Below are 25,014 nucleotides of genomic sequence, written 5' to 3'. Positions count from 1 at the left end.
GCCAGGGGAGCGGGCCGCTGGGCCTTTAAGGGGACGGGCGGGGCGGGCCGCGGTCGGGGAAGCGCGGGGCCGACCCGGGCGCCGGGGAGGCCCAGGCCCCGCCCAAGGCCCCGCCCAAGGCCCCGCCCCGGCTCCCGCCGCGGCCCGGGCCCCGCCCCCGCCCCGCAGGCCGCGCCCCCTCCCCCGCCCGGCGGCCGGAGCCTCCTCTGGCCGCTGTGGGGCCGCCGGCGGGACGCCCGGGGCGGCGCGCGCAGGAGGAAGCGCGCCTGGCCGCGGCCCCGGGAACTGCCCAGACGCCCGAGTCGGGAACGCGAGCCGCCGCGTCCCCATTTGCCAGGTGTGCGGGGTTGGAGACGCAGTCCCGGGCCGCGGCTGCCGTGCGCCGGCCGGGCTTTTCCTCCCGCTCACCCCGCCCGGCTTCCCGGCGCCCGGGGCCGCTCCGCCAGCCGCCCGGCTCCGGCTCGCCGCGCCCCCTCCCCGCCCTCCTTGAGCCCCGGCCGGCCGTGAGCTGATGTCCTGAGCTCGCCGCCCGCGGGCTCTGCGCCCGGCCGGGGACTGCCCGGGAAGTTGGGGCGAGGCGCGCCGGGTATGCGCCATCACCATGTCCAGCCTGGGCTCGTGGCTCGGAGAGGTCCAGTGGCTGGTCTTGGTGGGGCTCTTCGTCGTGGCCCTGGGCACGGTGGGCCTGTACCTGGCGCAATGGGCGCTGGCCAGCGCGCGACCCCGCTCTCCGAGGCGGGCGGCGGAGCCTGGCGAGGGCCAGCGCCCCGAGTCGGATGCGCTGCTCGCCTGGATCCTGACGCTGAACAGCTGGAGGAGCCAGTGGCAGGCCGCCTGGGTGACCGCCCTGAACGATGAGGCCAAACGGAAAGGGGTGAGTTTCTGTGAGGGCCCGTCGTGCGGTGGGGTCGGGTGCGGTGATCTCGGGGTGCCGGTTCAGGGCTAGCTCGTCTTCCCTGAAGCCTCACCACAAGCTCTTGATTGATTCAAGCAGCAGGGCATCCTTGAAAGTTAGGAGAAAGACCTTGCAGAGTTGAAGCCCCGTGATGAGGAATCAAGACAACAGGGTCCGATTTTATCCCCCAAATAGGAGGTGTGGGGGGCCCTAAAATTCGCCCGCGGGATAGACTGGCTGTTGGAGAGACTCGTCAGGCGGACTTCGTCCCCTCGTAGCTCATACCTGCCTTTCCTGAAGTCCCAGGTGGAGTCCAGTATTCAGTTGGGCACTTAACTGCTTTTGCATCAGATACGCGAATAACTGTGAACCTAATCACTTCCGTCTATGGAGCTGAATTTCACCCAGAATGTGTTTCCAAAAGGTTTGCATTCCTACGAGTTTAAATTAGTGACTCGCGGGCCAGCCACTTGCCACACACGCACTGGGGCCTTTAGGTACACATGTCGTCTCTGAATCGTCCCAACTCCTGGGACAAAGGCAATGTCAAACATTTTGCCGTGGGGGCAACTGAGGCCTGGAAAAGTTAGGTAACCTGCCCAAGGTCACCCAGCCTGTGGGTGGGAGAGCGAGGATGTGAGCCCAGCTACCTCCTACCTCGAACCTCAGGCGCTGATGACAGGACTCTGCCGCCTCAGGCTCCTGTGGTTGTTCCTTGTCTGGTTGATGCCTTGGTGCTTTATTTTTACTTTCAAGACATCTTGCTTTAATGGCAAGCTCCTGGCACCTGCTATTTCCAAGCTTTCCATAGGAGGACTTTGGGCCTGATGGGTTTGGCGCACTACCTCCCAGCCTTTGCTGGTCCTCCCTGCCCCCAGGTGCATATATTCTGCAGCTGCTTGAGAGCTCCATGGAGAGGCCTGTGGCCTTTTGCTTTGGACATAGCGAGTGCTCTGTGTCTGGGCCATCTGCCTTCGCAATGTCCCACGCTGGGCCCTCAGCCTTGGTGCCGTGGCCGTGGCCCACATAGCCATGGATTTAAGAAGCAAGTGTTTGGAGCGTGAATGAGCCTCAGTCCAACTGAAGACTGTGTTCTGGACTCTGGGAAAAATAACTGTACCTTTTGGATGAACAAAAGCCTTCGGAGTTCCCATTGTGGTGCAGAGGAACTGAATCCAACTAGGAACCATGAGGTTGCAGGTTGTATCCCTGGTTTCGCTCAGTGGGTTAAGGATCTGGCATTGCCGTGAGCTGTGGTGTAGGTCGTGGATGAGGCTCGGATCCTGAGTTGCTGTGGTTGTGGTGTAGGCCGGCAGCTGCAGCTCCGGTTAGCCCCTAACCTCCATGTGCCCTGAGTGCGGCCCTAGAAAAGACAAAAAGACAAAAAAAAAAAAAAAAAAAAAAAAAATAATCCTTCAAGGTCATTTGTCTGCTGGCTGCCATGGTGCCTGGGATTGGTGCCCCAGCCACCAGCACTGGACAGCTAGCTCTTCACAGGAGCCACCCATCATCTCGTAGGCATGAGAGCCGTGTGACCTCAGCTACGTGAGCAAACACAGATTTGTTTCCCCACGAAGCTGCTGGCATTGACCCCTGGCTGACCCAGTGTCCCCGGCCGCAGTCCTGGGGCCGGGTACACTGCAGGCTGGAGTTAGGAGCTGATGAAGAGCCTGTCCCAGCTGGATGAGGCAGGGGACGTGGTGTGGGCCGCTGAGGCTGCTTCTCACCCTTCTGGGGGCTGTAACACACAGGCCTGTTGGTGAGTGATCTGGAGGGTCCTGGTGGTCTCACCCTGGGACCCCCGAGTCCGCCAGAGGCATGGCCCGCCTTCCTGGGAGTTTGGGACAGTCATGCTTTGTTCCCTGACATTTCCTGACTGGCTTAGAACCTGTGATTGCTTGCACATTGCCCGTGTGCCTGGCACGCCGGAGAGAACAGAGGCGATCCCTGCTCCAGAATCTGTCTGCAGCCAGTTGGGTAACGCTGAGAACACGGGAAAACACCTGAAGGTTTCAGAGGAAACCTTTTGCCCCACACACTTGAATCTGTGTGTGGGAGGAGGGAGGGCGGGGAGCGAGGTCGGGCTTGTTTGGATCTTCCGTGCCCTCTGCTCTCCTCTGTATACTGCAGAGGCTCAGACACCAGCTTTTCCAGAACCCCTGCCTGGAAGGGGTAATGATGGACCGGATTTAAGCTCAAAGCAGCTCTGAGTCCTCTCTGACAGTAGATTGGGTGTGGTTGTGGTGGCAGGGGTGTGTGTGTGTGTGTGTGTGTGTGTGTGTGTGTGTTGAGGATAGGGTGGCATGTGTTGCTCTGCCCTCCCTGGTGCCTGGAAGTGGGGCTTGATTTGAATTCACATGAGGGTTCTGCAGGCTGCTAGGCTCTGGGTAACTCCTCCTACTGCCTTGGCACCCCCCTTCCTCCTCTCCCCGCCCTGGGCTGTCACCATTGCGGCATGGATGGCAGCGTGGGTGCGCAGGCTCTAGTGTTGCATTAGTGGGTGTCCTGACCCGGGAGCCCGCCCTGTGGGAGCCTCCCTCTGCCCTCCCTCCAGCTGGATCCCTGCTAATCCCCGATTAGGGTTGACACTCCAAGCCCGCACTTGGCCCAGAGAGCCCCAGCTTAGTGGCCCCCTCCTGCCCCCACCTGGCCTATCTCTCTGCCTAGAGAGAGGAGACCCCTCCTCTGGCTATCACTGGGGCACTTGGGGACACAAAGCAGTAACTCAGCCATCCCCAGCGTCTTCAGTGAGCGTCTCTCCTCCCGTTCTGTTTTACCCCAGCTTGTATTTTCAGGCTGAAAGGAACCCTAGACCTTCCTGGTGGAGCCTCTCCCTTCTCCAGAAGGGCAGACCAAGAAACCTGCTGAGCCAACCCAGACCCTGGCCAGGGGTCTTCATGGGCCATCCGCATCTGAAGTCACGGTCCCCTGTGGGGTCCAAATTGGATCACCTTTTGACTTGGAGACCCAAATGTTCCTTTTGGTTGCGGTCCAGCAGGAAAGGCTAAAAGGGTAGGATTGCTTCAAGAATCATCCCTAACAGTGGGGCCCCTGGCTCCCGGGGTCTGAGGATAGGTCAGTAACTCGTGGATCTCCTTTGACCCTGGATGACCAGTGACTGTGGCCGCCGTGCAGGTTCCCTGTGTCCCAGGGGCTCATAGGATTTCGACCTGACCCTCACACTGAATGATTAGACAGGATGGTGAGCTGGGGAGCCAGGGGAGGAAACCATGGCTGGTCTTCCAGCTGGCCGGGCAGGTGCCAGGTGTTTGGGGAACACTGGCAGATTGCCTGGCGAGCCTTGAGAAAATACACAGGCCTGCCCCACCTCCCACTTCAGCCTTAATAGGTTGGTGCGGATGCAGGGAGCTTGCTGTATGGCTCACGAGTTCCCCAAGCCAGCTCCTCACTAGTGAGGAGCTGCTGGACACACACAGTGTCTGTTATCCAACCACCAGTCAACCATCAGCATCCCCTCCCCCACTGCCTCTCCACTCTGGCCTTGCAAACACCCTGTTCCAGCTGATCTGATTCCAGTTTGGTTCCGGAGAACAGGAAGATCCCAGAACTGGCTCAATCTCTTGACTAGGAATGAGTATCAGTCACCACGCTAGGAACTAATACCTTATTATCCAAAGGCAATAGGTGAGGTTTTCCCTTTGGTTCTCCTGCATTTAATCAACCTTTACAAAGTGGTTTTGGGGTGACAATCACCCCAGCAGTGGTCCATGCCCTTGTCACCCAGCTGGCAGCTCCAGGGCTGCTATTTCCACCGCAGGTCATTATCAGCTCTCGTGGCCTCATGACCCCTGCCTGTGGGCTGGACAGCACTTCCCTCCCAAGGATGCCATGGCCAGGCCATGTGTGGTCCAGAAGCAAGGACCATATTCTGTCTGGGCTTGTCTGGGAATGGGCCTCTCCAGCAGGCCCAGGCCCTGGGTGGGAGGGGGAGGGTCACTGAAGCTGTTTGTTTCTTTAGTCCTTTGTCCCAGGATTTTTTTGGAGGAATGTTCCAAATGCAAGTAACCAAGACTATAGGACAGTTTGTGGTCTTCGTGGGGGGAAAAGAAAAAAAAAAAAAGAGATGCCGTGTGAACTTAGAACATGTTATTAATAGCTCTTACTTGTATATGCATTCGCCAATTTGAAAAGTAAATAAAGTGACAAGACCTGGAAGTTTTCTTACTCTGTCATGAGCTTCCGGCATGTGGTACTTCCAAAAATTCAAGCTCCTAGACCACTGATGGCGGTCACAGTGTAAGAAATCAGCAGGCAGGCATGGGGCGGCACCCTTGGGTCAAGGCCATGGACCTGCCCCTCCCTGCGCCCTCCACCCTGACCCCCAAACGGGCTTCTCTCCGTTGCTCAGACATTCAGTGTTCTTTCCTGCGTGGGGCCTTCCCACTGGGCATTCCAACACTTATTTAAGCCTCTTCCTTATTTAACCTCTGTCAGTATTTCAGGGCTCAGTTCCAAGGTCCTTGAACTTCCCCTTCTGCAGAAGATGCTGCCCCAGCCCCAGCCCAGAAGTACCATGTGGTCACTGGTGCCCTCATCAGCCCCTGGGATTGTCAGGGAGGCCCGAGCCCTGTCTGCTCAGGCACAGCCCACCTGGTGCCCAGAGGACAGCTGGCTCAGGCCAGGCAGTGGTCAGAGCCTCAATAACAGGCTCTGTTAGAAACTTGTCACTGGAGGAGGGAAACTGGTGGTGTGCCTCACCCTGTGTGGACACAGGCCTTCCCTGCTTGGGATCGGGCCAAGCCTGGGCCAGACAAGCTGTTTAATGTGCTTTGTTTTTCACATCTAAAGAATCAACGTTAAAGGAGGCTCACTGATGACTTTGCAAATTGTCAATAGAAACCAGGCGTAGATGCCAGTTCAGGTTGTTCTTTGCACGCAGCCATTCTCTCAGCGAGCCCGGAATTGAGGGGAAGGAAGAGTGGGTGTAATGTTAATATCAACTAAAATGCAGCCAAAGCTCACTTCCACGCCCATCGGCCCCTCGTGGGTTGCTGAGGAGGGAGGCGACGTCTTGAGCCGCTTGGAAGGGCTGTGTGTTCACTGCTTAGGCTGGAAGACAGCTCTGGGGCTGTGTGTGACCTTGGGCAAGCCCTGACTTCTCTGTGCTTCATCCGTGGAAGCTTTGGGTTCAATGTGGAAAACAGTATCCACTCTGGATGAGATGAGGATGAGATGAGATCTATATGAGACCTTTCACCAACAGAGTCAGTAAAGGTGGGCTGCTTTCTTATAATGCCTTCCTTAAAAAAAAAAAAACAAAAAAACTTTATTTTTTTTAACTGCTTTTAGATTTAGAGAAGAGTTGCAAAAAAAAAAAAAAAAAAAAAAAAACAATTCTGTGTCCGTTTTTTCCTCACCCAGGCTTTCCTAAGGATAGCACAATGATCAGAACCAAAAATTAACACTGGTGCAATGTTACTGTAATTCATAGTACAATGATTTTAACATTGAACAGGATAGGATATTAACATTGACACAATGTTAATATAATTATAGTAGCAATATTAACATTGTAACAGTATAGGATAGGGTATTAACATTGATACAGTGTTACTATAATTCATAGTATGATGACATTAACATAGAACAGAACAGGATATTAACACTGACACAATGTTACTATAATTCACAGTACAATGATATTAACATTGAACTGTATAGGATATTAACATTGGTACAATGTTACTGTAATTATAGCACAGTGATATTAACATTGTAACAGTATAGGATACCATATTAACACTGACACAATGTTACTATATTTCATACTACAATGATATTAACATTGTAACGGTACAAGACATTAAGGAAATTTTTAACTAAAACTAGAGCCCCTACTTGAATGCCTCTACTTGAATTTCACCAGCTTTCCACCAGAATTTTTTTTTTTTTTTTTTTTTTGCTTTTTAGGGCCCTGCCTGTGGTATATGGAAGTTCCCAGACTAGGGGTCAAATTGGAGCTGCACCTGCCGGCCATAGCCATAGCAATGCCAGATCCAACCCGCATCAGTGACCTACATCACAGCTCACGGCAACACTGGATCCTTAACCCACTGAGGGAGGCCAGGGATCGAACCCACATCCTCATGGATACTATTTGGGTTCATTACTGCTGAGCCACAAAGGGAACTCCGCACCAGTATCTTTTTAATCCTTTTATCATCCCAGGATCCCGTTGAGGTCCTATGCGGGTTGACTTGTCCCCTTGCAGTTGTCTCCTACAGTCTGTAACAGTTTCCCAGTCTTTCTTGTTTTTCATAACCTTGACAGCTCTCAAGAGTATTGATTGTTGTTTTGCCCAATATCCCTCAGTTGGGTGTTTTCACACAATTGCACTGCAGTTACGCAAACCACAGAAGTGATGTGCCCCTTTCAGTGTCCTGCATCTCAGGGTTTGTGATGTCAGTGTGGCTTACCACTGGGGACAGTGGCCTGGATCCCTTGGTTGAGGTCATTTCTGCCAGTTTCTCTCTTTTCATCTTAAGTCTCCTCTCATAATTTTCCCCGTAGTTAACAAGTAACTTGGGGAGATACATTGAGATTGTCCAAGTCCGGTTACTCCTCATGCTTTTGCTCACTGGTTTTGGCATTGAACATCTGTATCTAGTTTGCAACCATTGATTTCGGTGGAGTTTGCCTAATAATGATTCTGTTTCCCTCTCTCCTTCTACATTTATTCATTGGAATTCTACTGCAAGAAAGAGCCACCCCTTCTCCTCCATCTGTGTATTTACTTGATTGTTTATGTCCATGTGGACTCATGGATATTTATTTTATTTTATGGGTTATAATCCAGTCCTCTGGCTATTTATTTTGTTGCTTAAACCTTTCTTGTTTTGGCCATTAGAAGCTCTTTCAGTAGAAGTAGCCCCTGGTGTTATTCCGTGTATATTTACATGCAGTATATATACACATGTGTTTATGTATAGTTTTGTTTCCTTTTTTTTAAAGCACTTCCTTACTTTATGTTTCCACAAGATGTTTGCTCTAGACATGTCTTTTAGCTTCCTCTCCCCCGGCCCTGGATTCAGCCACTTCTTCAGGCAGCCCTGATTCCTTTTACTGGAGATGTGTTTAGAAGCCAAGATCTGGGCATCAGAAGTGCTCAGCACTGCTGGGACCTCATTGCTTCCAGATCTCTTAGTGGGCAGACCTAGGAAGGACATGGGTGGATGCAGACCGTCTGTCTATACGCGTCTGTCTGTCTGTATATTCAAACCCATGACTGTGCTGACACCCTGGGTTCCAGGTCAGTGGCACAGAGTTCATTGTCATTTTCATCTTCCCCTTTCCTTATCTTTAACTTCCTCTTCCACGAGTGAAGCATCTGGGACTGATTACCTGTAACATATTTATCTGGTCAATTCTAGTACACACATAAAGCATAAAGTGCCTTTTTTTTTCCTTCTTCTTCTTCTTTTTAGGGCCGTACCTGTGGCATATGGAAGTTCCCAGGCTAGGGGTCGAATCAGAGCTACAGCTGCCTGCCTACACCACAGCCACAGCCATGCAGGATCACCAACCCACTGAACAAGGCCAGGGATCGAACCTGCATCCTCATGGATACTAGTTGGATTCACTTCCACTTTGCCACACAGGAACTCCCCACATAAAGTACTTTCTGAATTGCTATGTGGTACCCATGTGGGAAACACATTTACTGATTCGCTGTTAGCATTTTCGAGCAGCCAGGATCCTGTTTTCCACAGTGTCTGGGATAGATCTGTTTCCTGGCCTTTGGTTGGTTCTGTGTTTTGTGGTGCATATAGGTTTGTATTCTATCTGGGGTTCATCCCACATCCAACCTTTTTTTTTTTTTTAATCCATCTTTAGCCAGTAATTCAGGGTGCCACCTTGGTCACACACTGCTTCCACTGCTGTTTTACTCTCTCGGTGTATATTCCTGCCAGTTCCTGCCACTTGCTTTCCCCTGTGGACGTGAGGTCTTGCTTTAGTCCAGCGGGGCAGAGGCCTGCCCTCGGACAGGGTCTGAGTTTGCAGTTATGCTGTACACACGCTCAGCTGCCTGCAACTCAAGGATTCGGCAGCCAGAAAGAGGAAGGGAGCCTAAGCACACGGAGCTATAAGGAATGACTGGCCAATGGGGACCTGCTGCCAAGCACAGGGAGCTCTACCCAGTGTTCTGGAATCATCCGCGTGGAAAAGAATCTGAAAGAGAATGGATGTGTGGACATGGATCACTGAGTCACTTTGTTCTACAGCAGGAGTTTTCACAGCCTCGTACATCAACTCTGCTTCAATAAAACTTCTAAAAAATGAAAAAAGCAAAACATAAAAAAAAAAAAGAAGGGAAGGGAAGCTTGGGGTCCTCATTTTCACTTACTCCTGTGTTCCCTTTGTGAGGCTGCCCCTTGACATTCACTTTCCTAGCAGAATATTTTCAGAGTTTTCACACAGAAGGCATCATAGATAAGAGGGCACCGCCTGCATCTTCGGATGGGCGGGGCAGGTGGCAGCCTCTGGGCTGCTGGAGGTGACGTCCTGTCTCCAGGCTGATGCAGAATGTGGCTGCTTTCACACGCAGTCCCAGCAACTGTAATGACTCCTGGGATGGGCGGTTCCCTGCGTGGCACTGGGCTCTGTGCTGGGGGCATTTCTTTCAGCCCCCGTGGCTCAGTGATGTCATCCCCAAGCCACTGGCCAGCAGGTCCCCGCAAAACAAGCTCCAGCCCAGGTTTGGGCTGGGCAGGTGCACATTATTGTCTGTGGAACGATGGTCAGTGGGGACCTGCTGTCCAGCACAGAGACCTCTACCCAATAGTCTGTGACCATCTATGTGGGAAAAGAATCTGAAAGAGAATGGATGCATGTCCATGTGTAACTGAGTCACTTTGTTGTACAGCAGAAACGACCACAACCTTGCCAATCAACTGTATTTCAAGAAAACCTAAAAAAAAAAAAAAAAAATCAACCTATTCTGGCTACAGAGAAGGCCAGCAGAGCAGCCCAAACCATGGCTTCCTCACCCTTGAGAGGGAGATTTAATTCTCCCCTGATGTTTAGGGGGTGAGATAGATGTTGCTAATACAGGGTGGGGTTAGAAGCCTGTCACTGCCAATGGGCTTTGTGCATTGATTCTTGATCCCCAGCAATTCCTAAGAAACAGCCCCGCGATGACTTCATTCTGACCCATCGGCACTGCACTTGCCAGAAGGGCTTTGGTGCCGTTTTGCAGCATTTTTATCCCCACCCTGATCATGCCTTTGTAGTTGGAGCTGGCTCGTCACAGCTGAGTCTTGGAAATAGATGAGATACGGTGGGAAGTTGTGGGGCTGAATTTCTTTTTTAACCCCTTGATCAGAACTCACTGGACTGTGCTGAACTTTCTGGAGCATGTTAGGAAAAGAGATCAAGAAGGTGTTCCCATCATGGCTCAGAGGTTAACAAACCCAACTAGTATCCATAAGGATGCGGGTTCAATCTCTGGCTTCGCTCAGTGGGTTAAGGATCTGTCGTTGCCATGAGCCGTGGTCTAGGTCCTAGACACGGCGCCGATCCCGAGTTGCTGTGGCTGTGGTGTAGGCTGGCAGCTGTAGCCAATTGACCCCTAGCCTGAGAATCTCCATATGCTGCGGGTGCAGCCCTAGAAAGAAAAAAGACCAAAAAAAAAAAAAAAAGAAAAGAAAAAAGAAAAAAGAGAAGAGATGAAGAAGAGTTTTGTTTCGGTCTCGTGTTATTGGCACAAGTGCTCAGCCTCTAAAGAGAACTTACTTTTAAAGGCCAAGACTTGGTTGGCTCCCCAAGTCCTGATTTGTTCTTTTTTTATTTTTTATTTTTTTTTTGAGATCTGTGCCCAAGGCATATGGAAATTCCTAGGCTAGGGGTCAAATTGGCGGTGGAGCCGCCAGCCTACTCCTCAGCCACAGTAATGCCAGATTCAAGCCGCATCTGCGACCTACACCACAGCTCATGGCAACACTGGATCCTTCACTCACTCAGGGAGGCCAGGCATCAAACCCACATCCTCAGGGATACAAGTCGGGTTCATAACCCGCTGAGTCACAATGGAAACTCCCCACATTTCTTCTCTTGTAAATCATCAATCTTGTTGCCTTGTGGTCACACCTTTCACTTGGAGAGTTCAATTGCAAGAACCAAAATGGACATAGGGTCACCAACCACCCTTTTCTGGAACGGTAGGAGAGGATGCCTGGAGCTGAAGGCAGAGTTGAGCCAGGAGACCCTGAGGGGCAGCTTCGATAGTCCGAGAAACAGTGGCTCTGGAATCTGATCCTGGGGAAAGCCACCGGCTGGCTCATCGCCAGCCAAGGAGTCCCAGTTCCAGGGGAAGCAGCTGGCCCTGGATTGGGGGGGGGGTCCCTCCCCCCAACTGCAGTGGGACAGGGGGAGGGGAGCTCCCACGTGGAGCAGGGAGAGGGGACCCTGAAACCAGAGAGAGCTTTCCCAGAAGGGGAGGGCACAGCCCTTGAACCTGCTGGGCTTGGCCAGATACTGTGCTGGACCTGCAGACCCATGCCCAGCACAGAGCCCCTGTCCCCACCCCTGGAGCTGGGCTTCTCCCCTCAAAACATCCTTTGCCACCTTCACTGCAGCATCTCTGGTTTCGTTCATGCATTTCTTATGCCCATTTGCCCATCGCTGCTCTGTAGAAGCACAGGTTGAACCGACAGAAGTTGTGTTCTGTATTTGTGCATCTGCAGAACATGGTAGCAAAGGGTGTTGTTTCCTTTAGAAAGTAGCCCCCTGCCCCTGTGCACCCGTCCCCTCACTGTCCTTTCCTGTTTGTTCCAGGGCCCACTGAACCTCAGCTTCCAGGCAGACCCACTGCAGCAGCCCCTGGAGCTGGCGGTGCAGGAAGTCTCCAGCGTGGCCAGGTCGGCCCAGGAGAAGGTGAGCTGGGTGTGGAAACAAATTTAAACCTGGGGTTGGGGGAATCTCGTCTGTCTTAGAACTATTGAAATGGCAGACACTTTATATCAAAGAAAAAAAACAGCTAGGTGTTCCCACTGTGGCACCGTGGGTTATGAATTCAACTACAGCAGCTCAGGTCTCTGAGGAGGCTCAGGTTCAATCCCTGGTCTGACAGAGTGGGTTAAATCCAGTGTTGCCACAGCTACAGCTCAGATTCAATCCCTGGCCTGGGAACTTACATGTGCTACAGGTGCGGCTGAAAAAAAAAAAAAAAGGAATCTGGTCCATCAACTGATGAATAGATAAGTCGGATGTGGCATGTCCACATTGTGGAGTGTTATTTGGCTTCATAAAGGAATGCAGTTCTGACACATGCACACAAAGGACATTCTAATCACTCCAGAGATTCCAGGGTTTTAGGAGCTGTGTTCCAGGAACAGAGGACAAAGCCACAGGCCAAGCAGGGGCCACAGCCTTTTCCTAAGGGAGCTCCTCCCTGCAGGGAGCCTGGGCCATCTCACAGCTTTTCAGGTGGCAGCTGAAGCACTCCAGGTTCTCCTGCAGACACACGCTCAGCTTGGCTGGGTGGCAGGACCCAGCGATGGCTTGATGGCTTGGTCATATAGCGAGGCATTCTTGCGGGGAGGTGCTCCACGTGGAGAAGGATGTCACCCTTAGACCTGCTCCAGGGGCTGTCTCCACCCTCCCTCCAGTCTCAACACGCCCCAGTGCATTTCTTCCTCCCAGACTGTAATTACGCTCTTATGCAAGGGCAACTGGTGTCTGCCTACATCCTCTTTCCTCACATCCTGGGAGCAGTTTGCTCCAGAATGTTGGACCCAGAAGATGGAAACTTTGTTTCTAGATTCTGAGAGAGGCCTGAGAGCAGTGCTTCTGCCTCAGGGTGCAGCAATAGCCCTTCCCTGGCATGTCTGTGGGCTCAGAAGTTCTGTGGAGATATGAGGGCCCCAAGGGCAGCGTGGCTGTTCTCCCAGTGTGAATCAGGGTTTGGAGGGTTGTGCTGCGAGAGGCACTCCACCGAGAGACCACACATTTTGTGGACAGGATGCCTATGTGGGAAGCTTTCCAGGGAGATCAAGGTCATGCCTGGTGCTGGGGGACGGCAGTGATGTTGGCCTTCCTGGTGTGTGGTCCCCTCCGTGAAAAGTTTTAATTATCCTTGTTTTCAGTGTCATTTGTAAATAAAAAGGAAAAATAAATAAATAGATAGATAAATAAACATAATAATCCACCCAGACTAGAGAAAGGCTTTGAAGCCAGGTTGGGTCTGAGCTCACCTTGGGAATGACTTTCTCTCTCTGAACCCGGGCTTTGTACCTGTGAAGGCTGAATCCCTCCCCAGCAGGGCTGGTGGGGGAGTGAGAGCCCAGCCTGCCCACCTGCAGGGCCCCTGCCACAGATCCTGGTGCCCTCGGCCTATAAGGGCCACGTCTGTTCTCACTCGTGCCCCCAGCCCTCCTCGGCCCAAGGGAGCATCGTGCCCACTGTACAGAGGAGGACACCGAGGGCAAAGGGTTCGAGAACTACTACAAGCAGAGGCCAGAAGCGAACCCGGGTCATCCTCGCATCCGAGCACGAGCTCTGACCACAAACAGGGCTGTTCCTCTCATTCTTCCCGTGTTTATCCTTTTACTTAAGCTCCCCCCGGCCCCCCCACCACAGAGACCGTGCGGCTGGGCGGAGGGAACTGAGAGGCACCAACCCACCCTTGTTTGTGTGAAACCATGGCAACCAATGGATCTGGGCGCGGATGGGAATTTCCCCCAGAAGCTTATTCAGAGTGGTGTGTGGGGAACCCCACAGCCTCACTGGCTGTGAATTGTGTATTGTGAGCACATGGGTTTTTTTTTTTTTTTTCTTTTTTGGGACCTCATGTGCGGCATAGGGGAAGTTAGGGCCTGAATCGGAGCTGCAGCTGCAGGCCTACACCACAGCCACAGCAACTTGGGATCCGAGCCAAGGCTCTTGGCAACGCTGGATCCTTAACCCACTGCGTGAAGCTGGGGATCAAACCCGCATCCTCTTGGATGCTAGTCAGGTGCATAACTGCTGAGCCACACTGGGCACGCCCCACACGGGTTTTTGTTTGTTCCTATCTAAGTGTATCTGTTACATATTTATATACAAAAATACACTCTGAGATCTGAGGTGGTCTCCTTGCTCTTTGGTTTGAAGGGGCAGTGGGATGCAATGTCGCCCCGATTTCTTCCTGTGGTTGCAAATAGGAGTTTGGTTGACTTTTTTTTTTTTTTGTCTTTTTCCAGGGCCACACCTTTGGCATATGGAGGTTTCCAGGCTAGGGGTCGAATCAGAGCTATAGCTGCCTGCCTATACCACAGCCACAGCAATGCTGCGTCTGCAACCTACACCACAGCTCATGGCAGACACCTGATCCTTAACCCACTGAGCAAGGCCAGGGATTAACCTGCACCCTCGTGGTTCCCAGTCAGATTCATTAACCACTGAGCCATGACGGGAACTCCTGGTTGACCTTATTTTAATTCCAGGTACTACAGCATTAGCCTGGTATTTATGCTAAAACACTCTAGATTGCGAAATTGTTTGAAGGGGGTTGGGTTGGGGTGGGGTGTCTTTCCAAGGGCAGGTGTGAGATTCCTCCCTGGAGGCCCTGCCCTTCAAGCACCACCTCCTGGAGGAGGGGGTGGGGATGGGGGCAGGCCACCCTTAAAGGACAGCAAAGGGAATTTGGGGCTGAGTCAGCTCTCAGGCACTCAGCCTGGAGAAGGTCCTGGGCTCCCTGGGGCTTTGTTTGTGTGCTGGGACCAGGGCAGCGGCAGTAGGTGTAGTTGTGACTGAGTGACCTGGCCCAGACCCGGGCGCTAACAGCGGCCTGGAAAAGACCCAGTTCCCTCCTACGTGTCATCTTAAAAGAAGTGTCTTGTGTAGGCCTTTTAATGCCCGGAGTTCAAGGGAGAGAACAGCGCATGTTTTTTGTTTTTTTGTTTCTTTTTAGGGCCACACCCACAGCATATGGAGGTTCCCAGGCTAGGGGTCGAATCTGAGCTACAGCTGCCGGCCTACACCACAGCCACAGCAACTTGGGATCTGAGCCATGTCTGCGAACTCATGGCAACGCCGGATCCTTACCCACTGAGCGAGGCCAGGGATCAACCCGCAACCTCATGGTTCTTAGTTGGATCCATTTCTGCTGCGCCATGACGAGAAGCCCATGGATTTTTTTTTTTTTAATAAATTTTATTGCAGTAGAGTTGACTTAGAAAGTTGTATTGTTTTAGAAGGTACAGCGCAGTAAATCATTTATACATAGACATGTATCCGTTCCTTTTCAGATTCTTTTCCGTATGGTTGTTTAGGTAAAAAAGACCTACTGTCCCCACACACCGCAGCTGCTTCTTCCAGAACACACCTTCCCTCAACCCTGGCTAACCACTTCTCAGCAATAACAGTGATAATAAATTTTAAGTGAACACACAAAAAAAAAAAAAAAAAAAAAGACGTACTCTATAGCACAGGATTTTTTTTCTTTCTTCTTTTTTTTTTTTTGTATTTGGCCGTCCCAAGGCATATGGAGTTCCCAGGCCAGGGATCAGATCTGAGCCGAATCTGTGACCTACATCGCAGCCACAGCAACACCGGATCCTTAACCCAATAATGGAGGCCAGGGATTGAACCTGCAACCCCATGAATACTATTTGGATTTGTTTGCACTGCACCACAGTGGGAACTCCTATATAACATGGTTTAATGTGGCATTCCTTAGCTTAAAAATCCTGTGCCAGAGATCCCACTGAGGCACACAGGGCTGGCAGCATCTTGGGAGCACTGGATGCAGTTGCTATTGGTGACAGTGGTATGATGCAGCGGCCAAGCTGAGCATAGGCAGCTGTGCTCTGATAGACCCGGCCTACCTCCATGTGCCAGGTGCACCTAAAAAAAAAAAAAAAAAAAAGTGAAAAATACATGAATCAAATCTAGTATTGTCACATGTATTTTTGACAGAAGAAAATATCCAGCTCTAGAGGTCAGAGAGGACTGAGCAGTCAAGTAAGCTAATGAAAAAAGTAGAATCTGCACGGTAGGGAAGAATCACTGCAGGGTGGCATTTGGGGCCTGGATGCAGGTTTAATTCCGGGTCCGGCACACTGCATTAAGGATCTGGTGTTACTGCAGCTGCAGCTTAGGTCACAGCTGAGGTCAGATCTGATCCCTGGCCCAGGAACTCTGTATGCCGTGCGGTGGCCAGAAAAGAAAGAATGAATGAAAGAAAAAGAATCCAGACTGTGGCAGCTCGGGTTTCTGCAGAGGTGTGGGTTCCATTTCCATCCCCGGCCTGGCACAGTGGGTTAAAGGATCCAGCATTGCTCCAGCTGTAGGTTGCAGCTGCAGCTCCCGTTCAGTCCCTGACCCAGAAACTTCCATATGCCAAGAGTGTGGCAATTAAAAAAAAAAGAAGGGGGGGGGGAAAGGAAGGTGGAAAGTGCAGTGAGCTTTGAAGAAGTCAGAGGACTGTCTTATCAGCAAAGCGAGAGCAGGACTTTGGGAGAGTACCTGGGCCTGGAATTCTTCCCTGCCCCACTCTGTCTAAACAAAGGAACACAGTTGGAAGATAAGACCCATTCGCATAGGTGTGCAACCGTGTGTAAGTCCAGGAAGCTGGAGAGAACAGAAACCCAGGCGGCCGCCCGCTCTCTTCCTTCTGCTCAGGTCACAGCAAAAACGTGCGCATCTGCACCCTAGTGATGCTCCCCTCAGCTGCCCCCCCCCACCCCCGATCCCTGGGGGAGACCTTCACCTGCCAGCCAGGTGCTCCTGCGCCTCTGGGCCCCTCCCCGTGTGGAGCCCCTTCCCCAGGAAAGGCCTCCTTTGCAGACAGGAAGACTCTGAATAGAGTCTTGTTTCTTGATGTTTGGGGTGCGGTGTGTCACCCAGGACTTCTAGACTTGCTTTAGGGGAAAAATCTCCGGAGTAACGCAGGCAGGTTCGTGGCTGGCTGTTTTCAAGGCAGCTCCCTTCCCTGCTCCCAGACCTTGGCTTTGTCGAGGGGCCCACACAGCTTCCATTCTGGGAGAAGAGGCCTCGGTCCCCCCACCGAAACCAGATCTAGTTGCCGTTTACCTTAGAACCTCCAGTATCGATGCCAGACCGCCTCGGAGGGAGGCCCAGGCGGTAAGGATTTCACTGCCCTATTGAAACAGCTCTGTGGGGTTGGGGTGCCCTGAGGATGGCATCAACTTGGCGTCTTCAGGAGGGAGGCTTGTAAACAAGCTTGCATTTGAGCTGGGAGGCTCAAGGTCAAGATCAGGGTGTCCACCTGTTCATCCACGTTTAGGAAGAAGGCCACCCCGGACACCCTGGCACTAGCCGGAAGGGTCTCCCTAACCTTGCATCAGGTGACCCTGTTCTGAAAGGGCACCCTTGGGGACACTGACAGCCCTGCCACAATTTGCCTGGGTTGAGAGAATTTAATCCCAATGGCAGATAACACCTTAATGCACTCAAAGCAGATTAATTATTTTTAAAACCTCCTTTGCATTTTGGCCTCGTCCATTTGGCAAATGGGACCTTCGTACTCTCGGGGGGCCAGAGGCTGGCCCTGGAGAAGGATCTGGCCCTGGTCTGTCCCTCCAGCTGGACACGAGGGGATGGTGGTGGCATTTTGTTTGGTTGAACTGGAACATCAAGGCAGGACCAGATTGTTGTTTGAAGAGTTTTTCCAGCTGGATACTGAAGAGAGGCCAAGGTGTGGTTGGACTATATGACAGGTGGTGTTTAGAGGGTCTGGAAGCAGTAGGACTGGGAGAGACCCTCCAGGGAGGTCTCTATGAAAGGACGTAAAGGAGTTCCAATTGTGGCTCAGCAGGTTAAGAGCCTGATTAGTATCCGTGAGGATGAGGGTTCGATCCCTGGCTTGGCTCAATGGGTTAAAGATCCCGCGTAACCGTGAGCTACAGCATAGGTTGCAGACTCGGCTCGGATCCTGTGTTGCTGTGGCTGTGGTGTAGGCCAGAAGCTATAGCTCCAATTGCACTCGTAGCCTGGGAACCTCCATATGCTGCAGGTGCAGCCCTAAAAAGACCAAAAAAAAAAAAAAAAAAAAAAGAGAGAGAGAGAGACTTCCAGCCCTTTTAATGTCCCATTTTTAGTGATTGCATTTACTTTCCTGACTTGATATGATGGTAATTGTGACCTTTGGAGGCTTGCATTCTAGGAGTTTTAAAGTCTTTAAAAACCTTTGACTGTTTATTTGCATTTAACCAGGTTTTTGGGCTATCTCTGTGCCAAGGAATAGAGCCGTGGGGTAGCCTTTTGCAAGATGCAAGATGGAAACCAAACTCTTCTTCCTCCTCTTCCTCCTCCTCCTCTTCTTCTCTTCTTTCTTCGCTGTACCCATGGCATGTGCGGAAGTTCCCAGGCCAGGGACTGAACCCGAGCCACACCTGTGGCAACACCAGGTCCTTTAACTGCTAGGCCGCCAGGGAACTCCACCAACTCTTTCTTGAGTCAAGACACTAATGACACTCAGTGTTCTTTGTCACATTCTAATTAGCTACGTATAGATGGTTCCAAAGAAATAGCAGGAGTCCGCCCGTCGCTGTCTGGTTTTTCAGTTTACACCATAAAATGGCCTGAGCTATTGAGACAAAGGATTGAATTTTCTCCATGTCACTTGTGTGTGTAACTCGTCTGGCATCAAAATGCGTTCCTCCAGAAAGGATTGTTTATAGAGCATTTATTTTTAAAATGAATAGACGACATTTCTTATACAAACATTTTTTTGTTCCAACCTTTGATGGACCCTGGAGATGCAAAAACATGAAGATATGTAACGAATCCACATAAATCTGTCCTCCGACAGCAACCTTGCAAGAACGGATGAAAGTAAGGGTTGTGCAGTTTTTCTGCATATTTGGAAAAGGCAGTGTTTTCTTTTCTTCTTTTTTTGGGGGGAGGAGGGGGTGGCAGGGTACAGTGGCTTGATATGGAAATCTCAGTTCTCAGACCAAGAATCAAACTTGGGCCACAGTGATGCACATGCCAAATCCTAACCACTAGACCACCAGGGAACTCCCTAAGAGTTTCTTTTTCTTTCTTACTTTCTTTCTTTTCTTTTTTTTTTTTTTTTTTTTTTTTTGTTTGTCTTTTTAGGGCTGCACCCGTGGCATATGGAGGTTCCCAGGTTACGGGTCTAATTGGAGCTGTAGCTGCTGGCCTACACCATAGCCACAGCAACACCAGACCCGAGCCAGGTCTGCGACCCACACCACAGCTCACAGCAATGCCTGATCCTCAACCCACTGAGCGAGGCCAGGGATCGAACCCACAACCTGATGGTTCCTAGTCGGATTCGTTTCTGCTGCACCACAATGGGAACTCCGAGTTTCTTTTTCCAACCCTGTCCCATCAAGGTGTTTTATGGCAGATGCTGCAGACAGGCCCCGTGTTGCCCTAATGCAGTACAGGTCCGGTTTTTGTTGAGGGGCAGATGTGTCTGGAATGGAAAAGTACCGGTGGTGGTGGAGGAGGGAGGGGGGATAGCCAGCGATCAGAAGCGGGAAGGAGGATGTTTTCAGCCTGAACTTTGTGAAATAACAGTTACCCCGACAAAGGAACTATTTGGAAAATCTTCGACTTGGTATTTTAGATTCTCAATCCACCAGAGAATTAAAGAATTTTTCCTTCCTTTCCCAAGTAACACCATCCCCTGGGGGCTCACTCTGCCTCACTCCCAGCCTCCTGGTGCCTCCCAGCCACCTGCCGGACCCCCTCCGCCCTCCCTGTCCCCCTCCTCCCAGCCCGGTGCACCTGGCACCTGGCGTTGTGGTCCTTTCACACTGGGCTTGCTCGGCGTTCTGCCAGGAGGGCGGCCGACCCCTCATTCTCGAAGGTCTGCCCCTGCAGAGGGACTCGGTGGCAGAGACTCGCTGCTTCTCTGCGCAGTAAGAGCTATCATCGTTGTCCCTGGAAAAGGCTTTGTGATTTATGTCAGGAGTATCGTCTGCTATATTCCTGATGCAATTTGAATCGTAGGTCTTTAAATGAGCTCCTTTTATAATCCTGTTTTGGTTCAGCCTGTATCATGTTGTGACTGTTTTACTATTTCATGTGGCCTTTGAATTATCCCCACATCTTTGGAAACCACACTGGGTTAACAGTTATTTAGATAGAAACAGTTTCGTGTGTTCTGGGTGAGTCTTTTATTTGTTACATGTTAACACCCATAGCTAATGCTCTTGTTGAGCCCTATTTTCAGTGAGAGACGATGGCTGGTGGTTTTCACTCGTGGGAATGTGGAAACATCTGGGGAATGTGAAGTCAGCTGTGTGGAGAAATAGAACCGGGCAGTGTTTAAAGAATCCTTATGTGTGAAAAGATCATGGCTGGATTTGGACAAGACAGAGTTTAGCTCCTGAGAAACCCGTCAGGATGAAGAGACTTGAAATATTCTTTCTAGTTTTCGAACTGCTGCCAAACAGAAGAGATATGAATCTGAGTATTTACCCTCGTTTGAAACCCTGAATTCTTGTTCTTGCTGATGTATAGAGCCTGGATTATTTTGTGCAATGAACTGAAGAGTTATAAGACGTGAAAGTTCTCTCCTCGAAAGTTCTCTTGTCATCTGGAGTTCTCACTGTGGCTCAGAGGATTAAAAACCTGAGTAGTATCCATGAGGAATGCGGGTTCGATCCCTGGCCTCGCTCCGTGGGTTACGGATGTGGCGTTGCGGTGAGCTGTGATGTAGGTCGCAGATGCAGCTCGGCTCTGTCGCGGTGGCTGTGGTGTAGACTGGCAGCTGTAGCTCTGAATCGAACCTCCATGTGCTGCGGGTGGGGGCCCTAAAAAAAAAAATAAAAATAAAAAAATAAAGTGCTGTTGTTATCTGGTCCCTCCTGCAGGTGGTGTTTTGTCACGTGGTGGGCGATTCCATCCAGTTCCTGGTCAGCGCGGGGCCTGCCTCAGCTGGGGATGCGGGGCGCCCGGTGTACGGCGTGCGGCTGTCCCCGCTTCATCTGCAGGTACCGCTGGGGAGATGGTGCGGGTCTAGGGAAGCAGCTCTCATGAGCCTGTAGTGGGAGTGCGGAGCCACCACAGAGGGGACCCTGTTCTCCTGTATTACTGCTCACTTTGTAAGTTTCAGTGTCACCTTCCATGTCACATTGTCTCTGTCGGAAATGAGAAAGCGTGCGTGTTACAGGGGTATGTATATACAGGCATGCGTGTATACACACACCTCTATGTCTATACATTCGTGTATCTGTGTACATATGAATTCAGAGTTTCCATCTATCAAATACAGGAGATTCAGTATTTTTCAAGGGTGTTGTCCGCTATTAGATTTCGGATAGGTGGCACCTGAGGTGAGGAGAGTGGTTCTGTTTCAGGATCTGATACTAGATGTCAGAAGTCTCCTGCAGCCTGGAAAACACTTAGGGTCTGGAGCTGGCCTTTTTTTCAGCTTTTGAAAAAGTCAACTTTAAAAGACCCTTTGTTGGAGTTCCCTGGTGGCTCCGTGGGTTAAGGGTCCGTTCTTTGGCTTTGTTGCTGCTGTGGCATTGGTTTGATCCCTGGCCCAGGAACTTTGGCCTGCCATGAGCATGGCCAAAAAATAAAAATAAAGAGAGAGGGATTCTTTGTTATTCGTATAAATTAAAAGATGAGTGTTACCATTATTTTTGGATAATAGATACTATTAGAATAGTTATAGTGGACAGATATAATATCTAACCTTTATAATTGGTATATTTACATACTTTATATATAATATTAATAATTATATAGAAAACAATTATAAAGAGAGACATATATAATAATTACAGGCTTATGAGTGAAATTTCTAGATGCGTAAATCGTCAGGTAACTCTGCATCTTGCACATAGAGCAGCAGTTCACTGGAGCTGCTGTTGTGGCTCACTGGGTTAAGAACCCCACATAGTGCCCGTGAGGATGCGGCTTCCACACCTGGCTTCGCTCAGTGGGTTGAGGATCTGGTGTTGCCGCAAGCTGCAGTATAGGTTGCAGATGCGGCTTGGATCGGATGTTGCAGTGGCTGTGGGATAGGCTGGCAGCTGCAAACTCCAATTCAACCCCTAGCCTGGGAACTTCTATATGCCGCAGGTGTGGCCATAAAAAGAAAAAAAAAAAAAGTTCACTGAACTCTTGTTTAGTTGCTGTGTAAAGACTGAATTTCTGGGGCTTTCGTCGGGGTTGCTGCCACTTCAATGCTGTGTTTGCTCTCCTCTGTCCTTCTGCTTGGCTGCTAATTTGGGGATGAACCCAAGTCATAAGTATTCTCAGTTGCAAGAGAAGATGATATTCTGTATGCTTTTCTTAAAAAGCCATGATTTTAAATAACCAGGGCAAACAGAAATTTCTGGCTGCCTAAATGGCTTTTTCTCAAAACCCTTTCCAAGAGGAGGGAAGCAGAGAGCGTCAGTGGACCTCATGAGCTCATTAGATGTTAAAGCCCTCCTGCTCTTTTCAGTTTTTTGGAGAACATGATTGGAAGATAATTTTATTTATTTTTCTTTTTTTTGCTTTTTAGGGCCGCACCCACGGCATATGGAGGTTCCCAGGCTAGGGGTCGCATTGGAGCTACAGCTGCCAGCTTACACCACAGCCACAGCAACACCAGATCCGAGCCACATCTGCGACCTGCACCACAGCTCATGGCAATGCCAGATCCTTAACCCACTGAGCGAGGCCAGGGATGGAACCTGCAGCCTCATGCTTCCTAGTCAGATTTGATTCCGCTGCGCCACAATGGGAACTCGAGAAAATAATTTTAAAGTCTGGGACATGCATACCCAACATGACCCAGGTTTCGGGATGGGGTGACTCCAGCAAAGACGGCAAACATCCACCAAGAAAATGTAGTTTCTGAGATGTGGCTTGTGTGCATTTGACGCAGCTCAGACACAAGCAGCAGAGTTGTGTCTTTGATCTCTTAACACAGGCTAAAAGCAGCCTGTGGGTACCTCTCAGAGCAGAGGCAGCTGCTAGAGGTCGGTCAATTATTCATGCTCAAGGCAGGAGGCATTGTCTTCCTCTGCTTTTTCTCAGATAAAAGGTGCAGAGAGGCCAGCAGCTGCCCCCCTCACCTCCACCTGGTGGGTGCCACTCGGGGACCGTGGCAGTGAAACTAAAGGGCACTTTCACACGAGTCACCCAAAGCTACAGGGCAAGGGACGGACCTTTTCTCAGATGGGGTTGCCAGCATGAGTGAGCATCCTGCCTATTCAGAAAAGGAACCTGAAGCTGTTATGTCCGTCCCTTCCCTGGGGCTGCGGGGCAGCACGGAGACGGGAGGGGTCCAGATTTGGGCTTTGGAAGGAGCTTCCCGCTGACGAAGCCGGGCTGCTGGCTGCATTTGCTGTGGCTGCTGAAACAAACCGCCGCACGCTTAGCCCAAAACAGCACACACTTCGCAGCTTCTCTTTCTGGAGGGCCAATGTCCCACCCAGGTGAAAAGCCTGGATGCTCTGGGGGAGCATCCGTTTCCTTGCTCACCCATTGTTGAACTCAGCTCCTGAGGACCGTGGGACTGAGGGTCCAATACCCCGCTGGCCATCGGCTGTGGGCGGGTCCGAGCTTCTGGAGGCGGCTTATTCCGGGCTCCTGGCATCCTCCTCCCTCTTCACAGGGAGATGGCATGCCCTTCTGCCTCCCCTCCTTTTCACGGGCTCCCTGCAGCTCCTGGGACAACCCAGGATTGTCTCTCAGCCTCAAGCCCTTACCCTAGTTACACCTGCCAAGTCCCATTTGCTGCGGGAGGCAATGTCGTCACACGAATGTTGGAGCGTGGACGTCTGTTGGGGGGACAGCGTTATGCTGCCACGAGGGATGGGTAGGGTTGGATGGGGCACTGGGAGAGGCCAGAGAGGATAAGACGCTGACCTGCTCGGCACACCACCCAGGGGACTGTGAGCAGGTGGGGCTGGAGGGGGCGCCCGGCTCCCTTCTCTCTGTCCCTCCACATCCTTTACGCCTGGGTGGTCTGCTCAGAAAAGAGCTGCAAAGCAGAGGCGTCGACGTTCCCGAGGCTGCAGGGCTCTGTGGCATCCGGCCTTCCGCCTCCACCCTGAGGGCCCTCTCCAGGTGGGAGGCTGAGGCAGAGGAGGCCGCCAGCCAGGCAGGTGCAGGACAGTGAGGGGGAGGCCGATCGCAGCTCTCCTCTGGGTCTGGGAAGCACACGGTCTGCCAAGCGGGGATCAGCAACGGTCTAGGAAAATAAATGAACACGTAGGTGCACCTGATGGAGAGAGCAGCCCTCCAATAATTTTTTTTTTTTTTTTTAAACAGCTGGAGCTCCACATGAAGGAGAAGCGAGAGGACATTCAGATCAAGTGGTCCTTCATCAGCGCCCCGGAGATGGCCGTGGGCACCCAGCCCAAAGCCCCGGGGGAGGTCAGTCCCTGCGCCTCTCAGGTTCCTCCTCCCTGTGGTGTGCAAACGTGGGCACGTCGGGAACCCCTGCTCTGGTAACAGAGCCTCTGATTAGTGCATCTCTGATGGGGGAGCCTAGGAAATGGGCGGGGCAGAATGGGGGCGGGGCTTCCACGGCTTTAATCCCAGGCTCTCCCTTGGGCTGCACCTGCTATTGTGGAGCAGCTTTTAAACGTCCTGAACCCTGCCTGCTCCCCGCCCCATACGGGTTTAATTGGACTTTTTTTTTTTTTTTAAGGGCCACACCCGCAGCATATGGAAGTTCCCAGGCTAGGGGTCTATTCGGAGCTACAGCCGCTGGCCTACACCACAGCCACAGCAACGCTGGATCCGAGCCGCATCTGCAACCTACGCCACAGCTCAGGGCAACGCCAGATCCTTAACCCACTGAGCGAGCCCAGGGATCAAACCCGAAACCTCATGGTTCCTAGTCGGATTCATTTCCACTGCGCCACAACGGGAACTCCTAATTGGCCTTTTTTAAAGCGCTCGTGGGCAGCTGAAGCTGAGAACCATCGTGTGATGGAACCTAGGTTTGCTTGGACGGTCAATCACCCATGACCATCAGACCCTCCCCTTCACCCTGAGGGCGCCTCACCTGTGGCTCCAGCTGAGTCCAAAGGCTGGCGCCCAGGGGCCCCAGGTGCAAAGGCACCGCCTCCTTTTGCAAAGCTGTTTCGGATCTGAAGGTGGCTTTGGGTGTTTGAAGAAGTGAATCTGGGAGCGGGAGGAGGTGTGCGAAGTCACCTGGCAGCCGTCAC

The 25,014-nt window shown here is 51.6% G+C and overlaps 1 protein-coding gene across 1 annotated transcript in view; it reads left to right on the top strand.

Annotated features, from left to right (window-relative positions):
• C2CD2 (C2 calcium dependent domain containing 2) overlaps positions 205-25,014 on the top strand; it is a 64,878-nt gene continuing 40,068 nt past the window's right edge. Inside the window, exons 1-4 of the mRNA XM_003358976.4 lie at positions 205-874; positions 11,690-11,788; positions 20,707-20,826; positions 24,110-24,214. Coding sequence (XP_003359024.1) covers positions 602-874; positions 11,690-11,788; positions 20,707-20,826; positions 24,110-24,214 — 597 coding nt within the window. The 5' untranslated portion in view covers positions 205-601. The remainder of the gene's footprint in view (positions 875-11,689; positions 11,789-20,706; positions 20,827-24,109; positions 24,215-25,014) is intronic.

Source organism: Sus scrofa, chromosome 13, assembly GCF_000003025.6.
Source record: "Sus scrofa isolate TJ Tabasco breed Duroc chromosome 13, Sscrofa11.1, whole genome shotgun sequence".
Classification (NCBI taxonomy): Eukaryota; Metazoa; Chordata; class Mammalia; order Artiodactyla; family Suidae; genus Sus; species Sus scrofa.
Note: the sequence above shows the minus strand (reverse complement) of the source record. Positions and strands in the feature narration are given on the sequence as shown.